This window comes from Lipophrys pholis (assembly GCF_963383615.2).
Source record: "Lipophrys pholis genome assembly, chromosome: 2".
NCBI lineage: Eukaryota > Metazoa > Chordata > Actinopteri > Blenniiformes > Blenniidae > Lipophrys > Lipophrys pholis.
Genome location: NC_137636.1, coordinates 25,900,267 through 25,918,164, shown reverse-complemented (window position 1 = coordinate 25,918,164; position 17,898 = coordinate 25,900,267). Strand labels below are relative to the sequence as shown.

Genomic DNA, 17,898 nt, shown 5'->3' with positions numbered 1-17,898 from the left:
AGGTTGTCAGTCCATCACACACTCATATTCACACGTTAAGGTGAATTATAGTCTCCTTATTCTGTCTCTCATAAGGACTCTGACTACTTGGAAGAAGACCATGTAAACTTGGTGAGGAATGAAAAGAAGCTCTTCTTTCTGCAGGAAACAACTTCCCGTAACATGTAGAAATTACACAGAGGTGAATGTTTTTTTGCCAATAATGTACTTACTCTGCTGAGAATCAAAAATACACACTTACACAAGCAGACTAATGGAGCAACTAAGAGCATGCGCTGGTAGAGGAAAATGTCATTGTGTACATAATTTTCCGTAGTTATTTTTCAGGGAGTCTGGATGGTTAAAAATCAGTTTTGTGTTGCTTCCTGCTTCAAACAAAGTAACTGAAATCCACTCGCACCATTCCTACAATCTCATTTCAAATTATCTCAACAATCTTTCACTTTGACAAAAACCAGAAAGGAACATTAATGGATCAGTCGGTGTACAGTTTGCCTACAATCAATTCCAATTAGAAGTTAAGAATTCCCCGCCCCCAAAAAAGAGCCCACTATTTAAAACGTCTTGTTCTAGTTGAGTTGTTCAAAAAGGTGAATCAAACATTTTTGTGATGCAGCAGGTTCCCTTTGTTTTGCTCATATGCAACCTGGAACATGTGGTACCCAGTATCTAATTACTTATGAAACACATATCCTGCGTCATGGCTGCCAACGTAAAGATTGTCATTGGAAGACAGCCCAGTCCAGCTCTCCAATCACGTCGAGTCGATTTTGTCATCGGAGCCACACATACTGTAAAAACCATGGAACTGTCTATTTGATGTGGTTGTCTTCATTCGGTAGTCTGCGCGTTGTAAAATAGATAAGGTTATTTACCAAATTCAGTGTGCTTTAAAGATATTGTTGGATGGTTTTTAAGATCTTTGGAAAGAGCCAGGTGACCCTGTGTCGCCTTGTTTCAAGGCCTGCCATAGACGAAATCACACTCTCACGACTTCACACAATGACGTACCTTGACGGCCACCAGCATCTTGTCCTTGGTGGGGCAGAGGTTGTAACACTCCGCCAAGAAGACTTTACCGAACGCCCCCTCGCCCAGCTCCCTCTTCAGGATTATGTCCCTCCGCTTTATGTGCTGGACCACTGAAACAAGAGAAACAGAGAATCAGTGAGATATTTCAAGAATATATTTCCTTCCAATGATCTTAGAGAACTGTCGTATCCTGCGCGAGAAAATCACCGCCAAAATAATGTTTTGTCAGAGTCTCCAAAGAAACAATAAATGAAACACAAATGGAGAGGAAGGAAATTAATAAACAGAGCGAGAAAGAAAATATGAAGATTGATAGGATCCAAACAAAGACGGAGGAGATATTGTGTGTGGGCTGCTGTAAGTGCGGCTAGTTTGTTGTGCTCATTTCCAGTTTTGTTTTTCATATTCCTCTCCTGTCAGACTGCCTTTTTTTCATGATTCACAGGTAAAAACTATAATTTCCCCAATATTGTCCCTTTATGCAGCTCCTCCACTCACCGTCTGTCGGAAACAAGCCGTATTAGCTTTTTTCTCTTAAAGTCCTCTCTCCCCGGAGGCTCATCTTGTTGTGATCGGAAAGCTTCCAGCAAATTTCCCTTTTAACAGCTCGAGCGAGGGGAAATGCAGCATGGAATGCTCGTAATTTGACACCAGCCCCACCATATTTTATCCTCTGTGACTCCAGCTGTGATCATATTGACCAGGGGTGCCATAATGACGTTTAAATTTAAACTTCCGTTCTTTAGTTTTACTTTGTTGAGGTGCAGAGCATACGTGAGGAAAATGTTTCTATTTTCACAAAACCAAACAAGGAATACTGAAAATGACGACAATCTCAAAATTAATCCAGTCCTAAAGAAACTTTTTGAAGCAAAATACAGGGAAATGCCCATAAAACGTCTCCTAGAGCTGTTGCACTATGCATATTTTACAAACTCACGCTGGCAGCATGACTTTGAGGCCGGTTTGAGAGCAACGAGGTTGCTCTCTTTCATGACAGCATCACCGGTAGCTCAGCGTGGGTCTCAGTGTTGTGTTGTGTCCGCTATTCTTAGGAACTTTGCTTAAAAATGTTTTTTTTTTTTTTAAGTTTTCTTTGAAAATTTTACAATTTGCTTTGTAGTTTCACAGGCCGATTGGAAGCCTCCTGTAGGGGCAGTTCCGGTCCACAGGCCTCATGTTTGACACCTCTGATATATAGAAATCTGTAAAAAGTGATGTTACCTTGTCATAAACTGAACATTTGACAACCTCCTCCACAAAGAAGATAGTAAAACATTCCAAACTTAGTTTTTTACACTCTGGGATGGCTGAATATAAATAGCCAACATCAAACGTTTATATGTGTGACAGAATATATGGAGAAGCATAAAGGGACCTCTTGAAATTCTTATCAGAATCTCCCCATACTTTCTCAAGATATTGCACCAAATACATCAAACTGAATTGCAAGGTAACTTCCACAATAAAAGGTGGACCTGCCAAAGTATCCCGGCTCCTTGAACATTTCCCTCATATACATGTAATCGAGCTCCTGAAAGCAAATGAGCTGTGAGAGAATATATGATGTTGTCAGAATGGGCAAACAAGGTCTTTATCTAACTGTGAGACCACTTAAAAGAGAGAATAGCGGGAGCATTTATGTTCAAGTGGTTTTAAATCTGTGCAGTGCAAATAAACTGTGGGATGACAACGGACCTGCCGCGCTGCAAATCTCTCATCTGGATTCCTTGTTTTTACTGTCGACACTGAAAAACCACTGGAGGACATTTTCTAATGAAAGCAGAATTGTAAAATGTTTATTTCTAAAAAAATGTCTTTGAGGGAAATAAAATAACTGGCCGGGCAGAGTCAGGAAAGAAAAACACACCAAAAAAAAAAGCCTTGTTGTCTCTCTTAATACATATTCTTCAATTTTTTTCCAAAATAAACTCGATGTAACAGAATCATTTTAGAGCTACAGGGTGGCCGAGTTGCTGTATTTTTTTCCTGTGTTGTGACCTTAGATTATTCTTGTCCCTTCTTCCCATTGCCGGCAATGTTTGGAGTCTGAGAATAGAGGGTTACTGTTCTATTGATTAGCCTTTGAAAAGCGTCTGGGCCTTCGGTTTGATCACACAAACAAGCACCTGGATGAGTGAATAAGATGTAGGAAAAAGGAGGCATCGCAGGAGAGAGGGCTCGGGATGAAAGGTGTTGGTGTCTGAACAGAAATGCTCGCCGTGCCTCGCTCTGAATAATACATGACAGCTTGTGGGTTTACCATGAAAACTGTATGGTGGCTGTAAATCTGCAGACGCACAACAAACACGGTCTCCGCAACACATTAGATAAAGATCACCGCAGCGCGCAGCGCTGTGCGTCGGAGCTTGGAGCTCTCTCCGCCATCAAATATGAATGAAATTAAACGAGTATGTGTAATGCTAAGCCACAGGAACAGTATTTCAGGTGAAGAGCCAAAGCCGGTATGAAATATTAAAAGACAAATTAAATAAAAAATGAAGCTTTAGTGTTAAATTAAAATCTAACAACTGCAATCAGTGTCCAATGTTTCTATATTGCTTATACATTTTTCATTCTACTCATACGGTGTGTAAAGGAACAGGACACCGTCTTTACGCATGCCGTGATGCACTCCAAACAATATTGTATTCCTCCTGTGCAACATATTGGCCTGCGTGTTTATTGTTTACCTTTCGGGAAACGGTGACATGCTATACATTGGCAGGTGGTAGGCATCCTTGGACCATTATGTTCTGCAATGCATAAATCTTTATTGTGCAGAGCCGTGGCGACTGGCTCACGCTTCTGACACGTGACACAAAAAGCCTTTCCATAAACAGAACCTCACACTGCCTATATGCTCATGCAAGAGATCCAACTATAAGACAAGCAAACTTCCAGGATTCTAATCCATCCTCCATCTGTGTGCTCTTTCCCTTGCATCAAATCACACTCGGTGGATGCATGTGTGATTGACAATATGCCATTAAGGACTCACACAGGGCTGTATATACTAGGGAAAACAGTGATGTGTCTGCAATCGCGGCACAGGAGCTGTTGCGCCTGTTCTAAGAGTGTTTTCCTTCCTCTCTGCAGATTTAGTGGTGAACCAGCTGACAAAACAGAACAGAAGGTGAAGCTCGGCTAACCCAAGTGATTGCTCATGGGACCGCTGAGGGCTCGACCACACTAACAAGGCCATTTCACACAACAAACATTTCCCCGTGCTTCATGACCTCTTATCCACATGCAAATAGGAATTTAGTAGAAGTAAACACCAAACTTACTTTAAGAATAAATATCAACTAAAATGGGAGAAAAAAAAAGCCCCACTTCAAACTGCTGTCGCACCCAGTTCATTCATAGCCTTTGTTTAGTCGTGTGTAGTTCGTGTAGTTACAGCAAGTTTATGACAAAAAATTTGTGTTTCTGTATGACTTGTGTGAGTTTGTGATAAAACGGCCACCACAATTGCTGTTTTGTGTTCAAGCAACTGGTTACAGACCTGAGGAGTCAATTTCTGTCTTCTTCACCACAATTTTATGGAAAGAGACAGGCTAGAGAGGTTTCTAATGCAATCATGTACAATAAATTGCAATTCTATACAAATTCAACCCAGCACTTTATAACAGAATCCATCATGATTACCTCTCCATGCAGAATAAAAACTACATCTGCTTGTGTTATTGTTTTTAAATCGTATTAGCAGGTTTTTGTAGAATATTTAATAAAGAAAAAAAAAAACGTTTTCTGTAAACCACACCTGTCGTTTAGCAGAGCCTTAAACCTGCACTCCCCTTTGTTGTCGGTGGAGGCGTAAACAAGCCGAACATTGATGCCTGCTGCTTCGGTGTCTTTGCCATTCTGCCTTTCTTTACAGGTCCTGTTTTCCTCCTGTTTAGTGGCCAGGTATGGATGTATGGACGGTTTTCATCTGTCCAGGTTAGTGTGGGTTTTGTCTGTTATTTGGGCAGTTCAAGACCTTATTACTTTATTCCCATGTTAATTATTGTTCCCCAAAAACCACTATTCATTATCACTTTCAAGAACTATTTCAGAAGTCACCCCATGGTGGTTTTAACAGCTTGGCCAAACTTACTTTTTGTTTTCCCCTGGTCAACAAAAGAGGTTACTACAAGCGCAAAATATAAGATATTCTAAAATCAAAATGTGGTTTCCCAGCGATAATAATCCACCGCCTAAGAATTACAGCTCTTTCAACACACTGCAGAGGCTAGACTACCTGCATCAAATAGGACTGACCAATGTGGGTTTCTACATGTTAAATAGTTGTAAATGGGTCCCTTCCACCTTGTGAATGGTTAAAAATCATCAGAATAGGTGACCTGGACCTCTGGTGTCAGGCTAATGCACACACTGACTTAACTGCTTTTCTCTTTGGTTTTCCTAACAAAAACCATTTGCTTTAATTCAGCAAAATAAATTAGTGGGAACCTATATAAATGCATTCAATGGTCAATGTAATTTTAGTGACAGTATATAGAGCTTTTCCACCACTTCAGCCCAAAGTGCTTTACGTTGTTTAATCACATTCACAGGCACATTCACACACCAGTGGAGGTGGCTGCCATGCAAGGCACTCGGTCCCTCCAGGGGGTTCAGTACTATGCTCAAGAACACTTCCACATGTGGACACAGGGAGATGTGGAATTGAACCTTCAAACTTTGGAATGAGAGTCGACCACCCTACCATCCGAGCCACAGCAATCCATTACCAGTATTATTAGGATCAGAACGTTTCGGTTTCTATGCAGAACCCTGAAGATTAGTTCAATCGTTCGTCCCGTATTTCTTCCAACCTACATTGTTTCTACAAAATTACTGAAGCCCCCAGAGGTTTCCATGAATCGTATCTTCAGGCTGCAATATATGCAATCGGGCCTTACTTTCTTTTATAAATGAGATATAAGCTCACAGTGTCCATTCAAGTGACCGAACAGCACTTTAACAGTGTAACACACAAAGAGTAATAGATTCCAACCCGACCATCTTTCCAAAGAGGTTGTGTTCCCATAGAAGTTCACAGTTTCACTAAATGAAGAAGAAGCTGTCGATTTGGATTGTCTCAGTGAGCTTACCAAACCAGATTTTCTGGTGCTTTAATCATCTGAGCCAAGAAGCAAAGGGTCTGCAATTTGACTTGTTGCTGTGACTGATCTAGGTTCACTTATGGAAAGCATCACTACTCAGAACCAGATGAAGATCGCTTCCCTTTGATGCATTTTTGGATATTGATGAAAAGATTATGTGTAACACCAGGAGATGCTTGACAAGGTGTGAACGGGTAGGGCTTGATATGCCAGCCAACAGCTCCGCTTCTGTGGCCCTGTGATTCATTTTCCTGCTGGGTATCTGGCTTGGTAAATCCTGAACGTCGAGGACTGAGATGGTCAATCGGTTTTGCTCCCACCTGATTGAATGCTACCAAAAAGTCAACAGGCTGAAGTAAAGGCATGAGTGCAGAGAGGTAATGCGATGACACACCCTGACCGAAACTTTTTCACAATCGCTGAGCTGAAGTTCAGTGAATGATCTGAACATTTACGTGAAAATGTGGTGCGTTGACTTATTCCATCTGACCACCACAGGCCTGTTCTGATTAACAAGAAATCTCACCTGATTCTCCCAAATATCTGTCAGATAGTATAATTGGCAATATATCTGAAACCACTGTTAACTACGAGGAAATGCCCCACTTTTAAAGTAGATCAGAACAGAAGTGTGTGCAGAAGCTGGCAGCCAGTTTGTCGGGTGAGAGTCCCACCAGGGACCCAACACATCACTGCTGTCAGAACTTTGTCTTCGAGAAAACTGCTTTTCAAGAGTGGGAAGAAAAAAAAAGGGTGATATACGTACATTTGAATTTAAACTGAATTGATTTGATAAGCCAAAAGCCTCTGACACTAACTCAACTCACAAAGGTCAAAAGATTTTCTCGACCTACTGAACATTAATTCCCTGCAGAATCTTATCTCCTCTTCCGGTATGGAAGTTTCCTCCAGCTATATGAATAATCTCTCTGCTTATCTTCTGTCTTCATTCTCTTCTTTGCTCTCCTCCATCAGTCATAATTATCTGAGGATGAGTGTTGGCCCTTGCTTCAGACACCTGTCATGCTATCATCCTTCACGTATGGAGGTTATTCTACTCTTCCACCTGTCATTAAGCTCGTCGGGATGAGTGGGTTGGTGAAATGCCAAAAATGGAAAACTGTTGTCATCTATCAGCAGATTGGGCCTCAGAAATGTTTCGGCACCTCCTTATTGCCAAAGCCTAACACATTTATTCTTCCTTCTCTCACTTCTTTTCCCCCCACAGATTGTTATCTTTCGCTTCATTTTCTCCTTTGCCGTGAGGTGAGCTGATAATTCAGAGATGTTTCATCATACATGCACAAATTAGAAATTTGCATTTGTTTTAATCATATTTTATCACTTTCATCAAAGAATATCTTCACATCTTTGTAATTATGTAAATGACCTAACTTTGCTAGTTTAACAATCATGCTTCTCACACTGGATCCTATGTGAGTTCGCCATAGACTTTCACTCTCGCAGGTAGAAGCCTTTGTCGAACAAAATCCTTTGTGCACTCTCAAAGGCATTACAAGCTTCACGCTGTGATCTGTCATAGTACAGCTCCGACATGTTCCGAATGTGCTTTACTGTACGAGTCAAAATGGGTCAAGAGAAAGAAGAACTTTGTCAGACCTCCAAGATCTGTGGATCTAGATTTGAAAGCTTTTGAAACTCTTCTAAATGCTGACAAAATGAAACTGAAACATAAACAGACTCATGCATTGAAAGCCATGAACACCCTCTAACATGATGCAGTTACTCAAGCAAATAGGGTTGATAAAAAGGATATGATGTCATTAATTAACCCTGCTTCCACCCTAGTTAATGGTGGATCAACTGTCTAGCTACTGAGCGCTAATTAAGTCACAAGTCCAACGTCTAAGCTGAGGTATGTTGTTCGGTCGAGGCTGTAGGTGATGAGAGAAGGAACTAATCCGTCATCATTTACATGCAGAATTATGTAGGCCAAGGGAGGAAGTAAACAAGATACCAACACTGTGGCGGCACTGCAGGTTTAAAGATAAGCCACCGCTATTTATGGCAGAACTTTAAATGTTCCTGCAAAATCTGTTCATTATGGACTAATAACACTGAACACTTTCCTCTTTGAAATTGGAACAATACGAGAGCAAGACTGGCAGCATAGCTTGACTGCACATAAAAGGTCCTGTGTCAGCGTCAGATTCTCTGTGTTATGCTGGTAGATCAGACTTCAGCCAGACGAGGTTAGAACAAAGCTTCTTCCAGCTGAACTATCAGATAAAAGTTTTCGGGGCGGATTAGTTAGTGATGCTTGCTGAGCTAACCAGTATCAGTTATAAAATTCACTTCATTCCAAACAAATAACATGTCCAAACAGGACTTTCAGCATGCAACGTGACAAGAGTGACAAATGGATGTCAGGATTGCTGCAGTTTGTGTGATTGGAAATTATACTGAATCTAAAAATCTATTAAAGTGGCCCGAAGATTCAAAGCTGTTAGCTAAATTGCCTCATGCACCCTGAAAGTGTAACAATACAGATTATAAACATTCTATTTGTAAGTAACAGGAATAAAAACGTCAACGGTAACCACACTGACAGGGCTGTACCAGCGGTAACTGCAGCAAAACATACATCGTTCCAAAAACCACAGTGCAAAGAGTATAAGGCTGAAGGTTTTGTTCTGCTGTTTACTACACACAACGATGTTAACCTAAATATATGAGCTGTCATATCTGTTTCACTGGTGAAGCAGAACTAAAAAATATATCTCCGCCTCAACACAGAGAGGTAAAAACATCTGTAGCCTACTTTTATTCTTGCTACGCTGGCCAACCAAATGTTGAAAAGTCCCAGGTTTAGCTCTTTTTGAAAGAAAATAAAAAATTAAATATCCACACCTGGTACAGGAATTACACACAATGCAATCTAACTGACTGATTTGGGCAAATGTGTTTAAAGCATGAAATGTAAATCTGGAGAAGCAGACAGAAATAAAGTGTGGACTATAAATGTCAAATGATGGTAACCAACTGATTCATAAGCAGGTGTTGCTTAATGCTGCAGAAGAAGCTGGAGGCTGCAACTCAAAGCCTGATCTTATCCTACTTGTGGATTATTTCTTTGGAGAAAGTGGGACTATGGAGGACTGCCTGGCATGCTATAAAGGACTGTTGTCAGGGTTTGAGAAATACTGTCTTTTTAAAGTCAGTGTGTTAAGGAGCATCCTCAGACAATTAATTCCAATTGAGGGACAGTAGATGATGAGAGTACATTTCTGTCTCCCACAATGCATTTCAGCTCCTCTTAGGGGGCCTTGAGCTCACAGAGATAATCTTTACAGTGGGTCCTGGGTCCACCTTGGGGTATGTGTTTGGTATGTCCAACAAGAAGCAGCCAGTGAAACGTTTAACTGGAAGACCAAACCACTTTCACTGGCTACTCTGAATGTGGAGGAGTAGCAGCTCTACTTTTGAATCTCTTCTGAATGGCAGAGCTTCTCACTTTATCACAAACAATGAAACTCACCACCTTGTGGAGTCATTGTGTCTGCTGGAGTCCACCATACAATTCTTGTGCTTATGACCCAATGTACATGGCCATAAGTGAGAGTGTGGATATAGATGGTCAAGAAAACACAGTTTTGCCAACAACCTAAAAACAATTTTGCCTCCGTGGGCCCACCACACCCGACAATGGAGAAAACTGCAATGCTGCTCAGGTAATATAAGAGAAAGGACATCTCTTGGTCTCTTACAGTGGAGACTGTAAGTGCTATAGTAATTAATTAGAACTGAAAAGGTATAGGTGAATGAATTTAAAGTTTGACTGGTAATTATGTAATAATATTGATAAAAGAGCAGAGCAAACAGTAAGTAAATACTCCTTCTAGTACAGCTACTGCAGCCTCTCTGAAAAGCTGCTGAACTCCTCATCTGTACCACTTGGCCTCTCGTCCTGAATTCCTGGACCTGAATATTTCATCTGGTTTGCTTTACTCCACTGCTGAGTAGTCACCAACCAGACCGTCTCCCGGTGCTGATGGGGCTGGAGCCACGATTAAGGAGTGCGCCTATCGACAGTAGCGAGGACGAGTTACTTTAACCTTCAGTTTCCTCTGCAGGCGGACTCGGCCCGCATCTTGCAGCCTATTTACCCAGAGTGGCACACCGAAAAGCCCTGAGATTAAATCTCTATCCCTCAGCTCAGCATCATTCATTTGTCCTGGCTCACCTGAGGCCTCGACGCCAGCAAACATTCTCCCCAGAGGCCGAGAGGCAGCACGGCGCCGAGATTTACTCAGCTAGTCAGGTCAGACTGCCGGGGGAGCACAGATGTTTGGAGGGCTTTGTTCTGTCCCCTCGTGCCTGCGTGCGAGCGTTTCACCATGACTCCCTGCCAACTTTCTGCACTGTCACTATGTATGTGTCTGTTTGTAACTGCGCTTCTCTCCAAATACCTGCCAACTCAGTGCACTCATGCGAGTGTTTATGCCTCACAGGTGCGGGTGTGTGTGTGTGTGTGTGAGTATTTTTCTGCCTGGCAGCCCTCCTCAGGAGTGCGGTGGGTCGATCGATGTGCGTCCACTGGTCATTGGCAGTATGTCTTTTGTGGGGTCGCCGCTTCAATATTGAGAGGAGGTGACTCTGGTTAGGAGGTCTGAGCAGTTCCTGTCATTTCATGCATCAGCTCTGCCTCAATTTAGCCCGTACATAAAGTTACAAGAAGTTTTATTTCACCCACAGAACACACAACAAAATTGTACACATGGGGTCATAACTCATGAAGGAATACTGAAAGAACTCTGAATTTAAATTTAATAAAGCTCAAGCACCCTCTGAATGCTTATGGCTTTAAAAAAATTAAAGAATAAAAAATATATATATATAGAAATGCATGTATGTATTAGCCCTGTAGAGTATTTCATTAACATAAAAAACAATAGTATCTTGCTCAGGGTTACCTCTAAAAACTAACCATTCGTTGCTACCTTTTTTGAAATTTCATGAGCCGCGGTCCTGAAACAACTGCCACTGAACATGTCATTTCAACTTGGTCAAACAGAGGGGAGTGAAGGGTCAACTTGTGTAACTTTGACAACTGATCTGAACATCCTGATCAGATGATTTCCAAAACAGCAGATTTTGTGGGGTTAGAATGTAGCTCAGTTTCTGCCAAACACATCTGAATTCAGGAGACACATAAAGCCCAATTTCATCTCGAGTGCGCCAGACCGGATAAATAGTGTGGTGAAAGTTTTCTTGTATGTGAACATGATTAAAATGTCTCTATTTTTGCAAAACCAAATGATTACAACAGAAAATGAGTACAATGTCAATATAAAGGCAATTCTAATGAAACCTTCTGGTGCAAAATACAGTAAAGTGTTTGACACTCCTGATGTAGTTAGTAACTGTGAAAAGTATTCCAACGAAGGATAACCTGTGCATGAAGTCATGGCCATGAAGGGATCACTGATATGTTCCTGTGATTACTGCTGAGTTCTCCTTGACTGAGTTTACTGGAGCAGTCAGTAAGAACTGGTCTGAGAAGAAATGAAAGGAAGGTGCTTGGTCTTATGAGCCTCTCTTTTTTGTTTTTGTTAAGTGGGCAGACTTTGTGTAATGTTTGGAAAAAAGACGGTGTCCGGATGCCAAGACAGATTGTGCTCATGTATCTGAGGCGCTGACCTAGAAATACAGCAGCTACCTGTCCGGTGGTGTGCCTGTGGTCTCTTTTACCTGGGCTATGTACTCTGCCACCCTTTAACTCGGCTGGAAAAACAATTTCAATCCCAAGTGACCCCATCTCACGACTTCCAGGTTGTAGAGTCAGATGCTCAATCAGTATCTTAGTAACAGCTCTTACAAACCGTCTCCAAAGTTCTACAGTTTTACACAATATATATAAAATTGATCCTCCCCAAAATCTCTCCATTCACAATAGCCAACTTCCAAAAGACTGACTGAGCTTCATGCACTGTACATTTCTGCTCTACATGTCAACATAGATGTCCAATCAGATGGAACCCTACTGTACTCGATTGTGTTGCCAATGGATGGTATTTCACTTCATTATTTCAATATTACATCATACCCAGTGGCCAAAAACAGGATTGCATTGAATTTCCACTGCTGTCATGACTTAACTATTAATTTAACTTTTTGTGTCACATGGCGTCGTTGAGTTGGTGCTTATAAAGTTTGTAGAAGCTTCAGCAGAACAACATCAGTGGCTTTTGTTGCTGTGGCAGATGTGGCTGATCACTGTAAGAGCCCAGGCGGGAAATAGTTTCTGCCTGTACTTGAGCCAGTCTACACAAAGAGAACCCGAGGATGCTAACAGGTAGGTGGGAGCCACTCATCCGCCAGCTAATAGCGTACAAAAAGCTCTCCGTCATTAAATTCACTGCAGCACAGGGGCTGTGTTTGCTGGCACTGTTAAGCAACTGTGACATGAACAGCAGCATTTACCGTTGACTCTCAGCGGGTATCTCCTCCTAACCTACAGCGGCTGGCTGGCTGCCCACCCTGGCGCCGTTTCCTGGCCCCGGTGAGCGCTCACTGATACAACTCCCACCTCTGGCTAGGGTACAGGCTGCATCGCCTGTACCGTCACCGTGTTGACGCCTAGCTTTGTTGAGGAATGATGAGACCAAAAGCTCATGGAATAAGCATGCAGCATATATTTTCAACGAATGATGTTTTTTTAGTTCCATAGGAGCAGGATTTTATACAGAGTTCCTTTTCATTTCATTACATTTTAACAGACATTCTGTCAAACATGTTTGAGTTTCATCTATGAAATATGAGAATGACGCAGGTGGTCCGACCTCTTGAACCTTTTGAGTTTTTGACCTTTTGGACCTTGTTTTCACTTTTCCGTGAAATTTTTCTCCATTCAAATTCAATTGTTTGATTCAAGTTGATTCTGCCGCACATCTGGGACCTAGCATCAGGCAAAATTAGTCGAACGCAGATTTTACGACAGCAACACACTCACATATACAAATAATATTAGAAATACTAAAGCTGTGGTGTACATGTTGCAGAGTTTTAAAGGGGTCATATTACGCAAAATTCACTTTGTAATGGTTTTCTAACAGTATGCGTCCCTATACATGGGAATGATGCCCTAGAAGGGAAGAAAGTCTGACATCTCTTTCCCTGGCTTGTTTAAATTTTTAAAAGAGTGTGTGCTCCAACGAGCAAATCAGAAATCGAACCCTATATAGTGTCATCGGGGGTTTAGCCAATCCCAATCAAGGTATGCCCTCCCTTTGACTCCTCCCACAATTCGGCAGCTCTCATCTGTCACATGGCACCACGAGAGGAAGTGCTTCCTCTTCTTCCCAAGATGGGCATGTGTGGGCGGAGACAGTCCAGCTCACACAGACACAGCAGATTCTGAATGCAGCTCATATGACCGAGTTTTCAAATGGCAAAAAAAATCAAGGAAAAACTGGATTTGGGGATTGTTGGATTTTCAATTGTTTATTATTTTCCCATTTCAAAGATAGCTGTGATAGTGCAACCTGATGCCATCTCATCTTCCAGCCACCCATCACTGGCCTGACATTAATGCAGTGCTTGGTTAAAAACCTGCCCTGCTTTTCCAAACAGTTGTCTTTGCTTGAAGCCGGTAAACATGTGATTTTGGTGGTCTGTGTGACTGCAGAGAGGCGTTACTCTCTCAGTACCCTCATGCCTTCCCACTCACATACGGATAAAAATAACATGTGCTGCATAGACCAGTGCTTGTGTTACAGAGCCACGTCACTATCTGTGTCAAAAATGCTTCAATATTTAAAAAAGTCGAGTAATAGCTTTATAAATTAGCATCCTTGCCCTCCATCCCACAGTATTGAATGTTTTATACCATATTTATGTTGAAGAGTTTTGAATATTTAACGGAAAATATGAAGCATTTTGTACATACTGATGTCCTTTCCTTCAATATGCCGGTGGAATATTTCATATTAAGAAATGAGCATATAAATTCACTCTGCAAAATGTATGCTGTCTATTTCATGCTACATAAATATTTATATGTTCTCCTACATTCTTCTTTTTTCTTTAATCTTTACATGCATGGATACTCTATTGTGGATAAGATAATTATAGATAATGACAACATAGAGATGATATTACTGCTGAGAAATGTTCATTTTGATTGTCTGTCTTGTACACTAAATGCATTCAATTGTACCCAATGTTTAAACTTTAACATGTAACATTTTTCAGTGCACTTCAGAAAAGTCCTTTCACTTTGTGGTATGATATAGTGATCATACCATCATATATGAAGAGCAACAAAGACATACTGTCAGAAGACACCTTGTCGACTGTTGGCGAGGAGCATTGCTGCTTGGTAGGATGAGGATTCCATTCACTTCTATTGAGGAAAGACGTCATATTATATCGATGAAAATCATAACTTAAACAATTTTCAACATACTTTCCTCATAGTTTGGCTTAAAAAGCAGATGTGCAGTCTGTAATTGAGGTCATGGTAAAAAGAAAACTCATAAACATTTAGAATACTGTCATTTCGTCAAGTATTTTAGGATGAAAATCCAGTTCAAGTCATGTAAAAGAATATCCTGGGTCACAATCGCATGTCTGTTGTTTGTTAAAAACAAAATTAAGTGAAAATTGTTTTTTTGATTATTTTCATTGTGTAGAGACCTTTTTTTTTTCTCAACAGAAGAGAATGAACTGGAAGATGGCCGCGGCGCTGATGCATCAGCAACAATAGGTAGCAGCAGTAAATGTGCATCTACTAATATTATGTCTAAACAACAAACCCCCATTTCAAAAGCAGAACAGTAACAGATGAACATATGTGATGTATGATATAGATGAGAGCGCTTTGCGTAGCCCGGTGCATAGAAAGCTAAGATAAACAAACAAAAAAAACTGGGATGAAAAAAAAGAGCTTGTTGTGCAAAATGTAAAACATTAAATCTAAACATGTTGCTGCAAGCATTTTGTGTTTATTTATAGTAGGTATATTCACATCTTAAAGTGTACTTCTCTTATATAATCATCATTACCACTTTGGCCCCTATACCTAAAACATATAAATAGAAATCTGAATTTAGTTTCCTTTTAACAATGGATCCCCCTGAGAATGTGACCTTAGTGTTATTAGAGCATTAGGCACACTTTGCTGCTCACGGGAGTTACTGTAGTAATCTCCCAGACACATAAAAAAATATCTGCTACATTTGACATCTTGGGGGAGGAAGAGGAGGAAGAGGAGGGGGGGGGGGGGGGGGGGGTATCGACACTGAGAAGTTCATCCCCTCACAGAGACTGTATAACTTATATTTCTGTAAAATCAGAAAAGAACATTGAAGTGGAAAAATCAAAGTTAATATTTCAGTTTAGGTTTGATTCTGCAGCTGAACCGCTGCAGGCTCGGTCCTCAGTAATGGGGAGGAACTATTCATTAGGACGGTGACCTGTCAACACTCTGGAGGGAGTTGTTACATGTGCAGCTCTTCTCTCCAGAGAAAACAAATCGGTGGTGTTGTATCTCACATGCTTGCTCGGTACAGTACACATCTCAAGTGACATTACAGGCCCTTAATTTTAATTAATGGTAGCTGGATCCAAATAATTACATACATTTGGGTATTCATGAAGACTCTCTCCTGTTTTATCTTTATGTTTCATGTTTTTATATAAATTGGACTATAGCTAGTGTTCAATTGCACCAACAATTACATTTGTACACTTCTGCCTGGACCTTTTCTCACTATTGACTTTTATTTCAATACCAAGCTAAGCCAAACTAAAGCTGATTCGATGGGAATGTTGTAGACACTGGAATCAATTTAACTACAAGTTCATTAGATAGTTTTATTGATAACAATCCTGAACTACAATGTGCGTAACATTCGATACAAGAATTGAGGCAAGAATAAAAAAAGAAAAAAAATGTTTCTCGAAAAACTTGTAAAGCGTACTTCACTTATCATGCATGTATTTCGGCAATGCCGGAACATCTGAAGATCAGATACATCGTTGCAGGTTTAAACAGACTTAGAATAACCATCTCATAATCTATGGTACATAATCTGACAAGTTGACTAATTGCCTCATAGTTGATGACTAGTGAACTATCCACAGTCATGTGTTGCATCCTTAAATCACATACACTCACATTCCCATTCACGAACCATTTATTAACGTTTAATTCTGGACTGCAGGACAAAAGGCTGAGAAGTGAAATAAGAACCCAAACACATACCGGGAAAACATGCAAACTTTGTAAAGAATGGTGCCAAAGCAACTCCATTGTTTTCAGAAATTAATTTTATTCCAGACATGATTGTTCTTGCTAAACTCAACTCTGTAAGTCTATATTCATACATATAGTGTATCTGAGTGAAGCATGAGGAAGTTGTCCTGTAAACAGACTTCTCTCTGTGATGGTAGAAAATACATGTTCACATGTTTGTGAGAATTTACGAGCAAATTTTTTTCATGTGGCATGTCAAGAATCAATACTTCTGTATCAGTCAGCACAGAGATTCTGGGCTGTGGCAAAGAGACAAAATCTTGAACTTCTTAGGTGACCAACTAAAGTGGGTTGTTATAATTCCCAACAGACGAGCCTGTGAGTCATAGAATCGTAGCCTCAAAGTAATGATCTCTGCCTTTCCATCAATCTGCTCTGCATTTTCATTCTTTTGCTGAGCTGCCAAATGAGTCACTCCTTGTCCCTGCTGGAAACATTCCCATCTTCAAAAACATCACCTTGAGCATAATTGCATCTCTGTTACACAAAAGGCAAAGGGGAAGGAGGGGGGAGGGCTGTGTCCGAGCCGTGCCCACGAGTGATATCCCCCAATAACGTGGACATAATAAGAGGCTATATGCTCAACTCCAACATCAAAAGCTATTGTCTAATTCTGGCCAGCGGGATGTGACAAATCTGTAATTAAAATAGCAAGCTGAATGATAAAACAAAGCCACTTGCTGGGAGACAGCGGATCCAGACAGATATGGATCTGTCATTAGGCTAAAGAATTGTCCTTTGCCTTTTCTGCCTTTATCTCCCTAATGCGGCTACAATTCCCCAGGATTGGCCTTCTTCAGCTTTTTTTCAGGGGGAAATAAAGGCCAGATCTCAACAAACGCCCTCATAAGTCACAGCTTGCCTGTTTACAGCAGCAGAAGTTGAGGCCGCTGGTTCAATTGGAAGATGAACTGACCGTGTGGCTCTACTTTATGTTGGTAAATCGAAATCAGAATGAGAAGTGTCGCTAACGTTTTTTTCTCATAATGAACTCGGCCTCTTCAGCCTGCTCATAGCTGCTTGTGTACAGGTCGCCGGTTCAACTAGAGGGCAGCTGTAATGGGATGATAGTCGTGTTGGTTTTTCATGTTCTCTCCAGCAGTGAGCAGAATGACTGCGACACTAAGAGCCTAGATACTATGTGTTCTGCTGTGTGTGACATAAACCATAAAACCAATTGGAGCATTATATGTATTGTATATAGTCATGTGTAAAAAGGTGCTGCAAAGGAAGTTCCTGTTTTCATGGACCTATCGTTAATAGAAGTGATATTGTCCAACACATTCCATATACATTTGGCCTTTGCTTTTTGATGTGTACAAAGACAAGTATTATTATTATTGTTTTAAACTACTCACAAGATAAAACTAAGTACACCCATCTACAGTTGGGTATAATCAATCCATCTGATATGAATCAAGACTACATAGAGACAGAGATCCTCAAAATATGTGTTCATCTTCCATGCCTGGA

The 17,898-nt window shown here is 40.8% G+C and overlaps 1 protein-coding gene across 1 annotated transcript in view; it reads right to left on the bottom strand.

Moving 5' to 3' along the window:
• The window catches only part of ntrk3b (neurotrophic tyrosine kinase, receptor, type 3b), a 282,620-nt gene that overhangs the window by 32,154 nt on the left and 232,568 nt on the right, over positions 1–17,898 (bottom strand). The window contains exon 12 of the mRNA XM_080490348.1: positions 1,012–1,142. Coding sequence (XP_080346474.1) covers positions 1,012–1,142 — 131 coding nt within the window. The remainder of the gene's footprint in view (positions 1–1,011; positions 1,143–17,898) is intronic.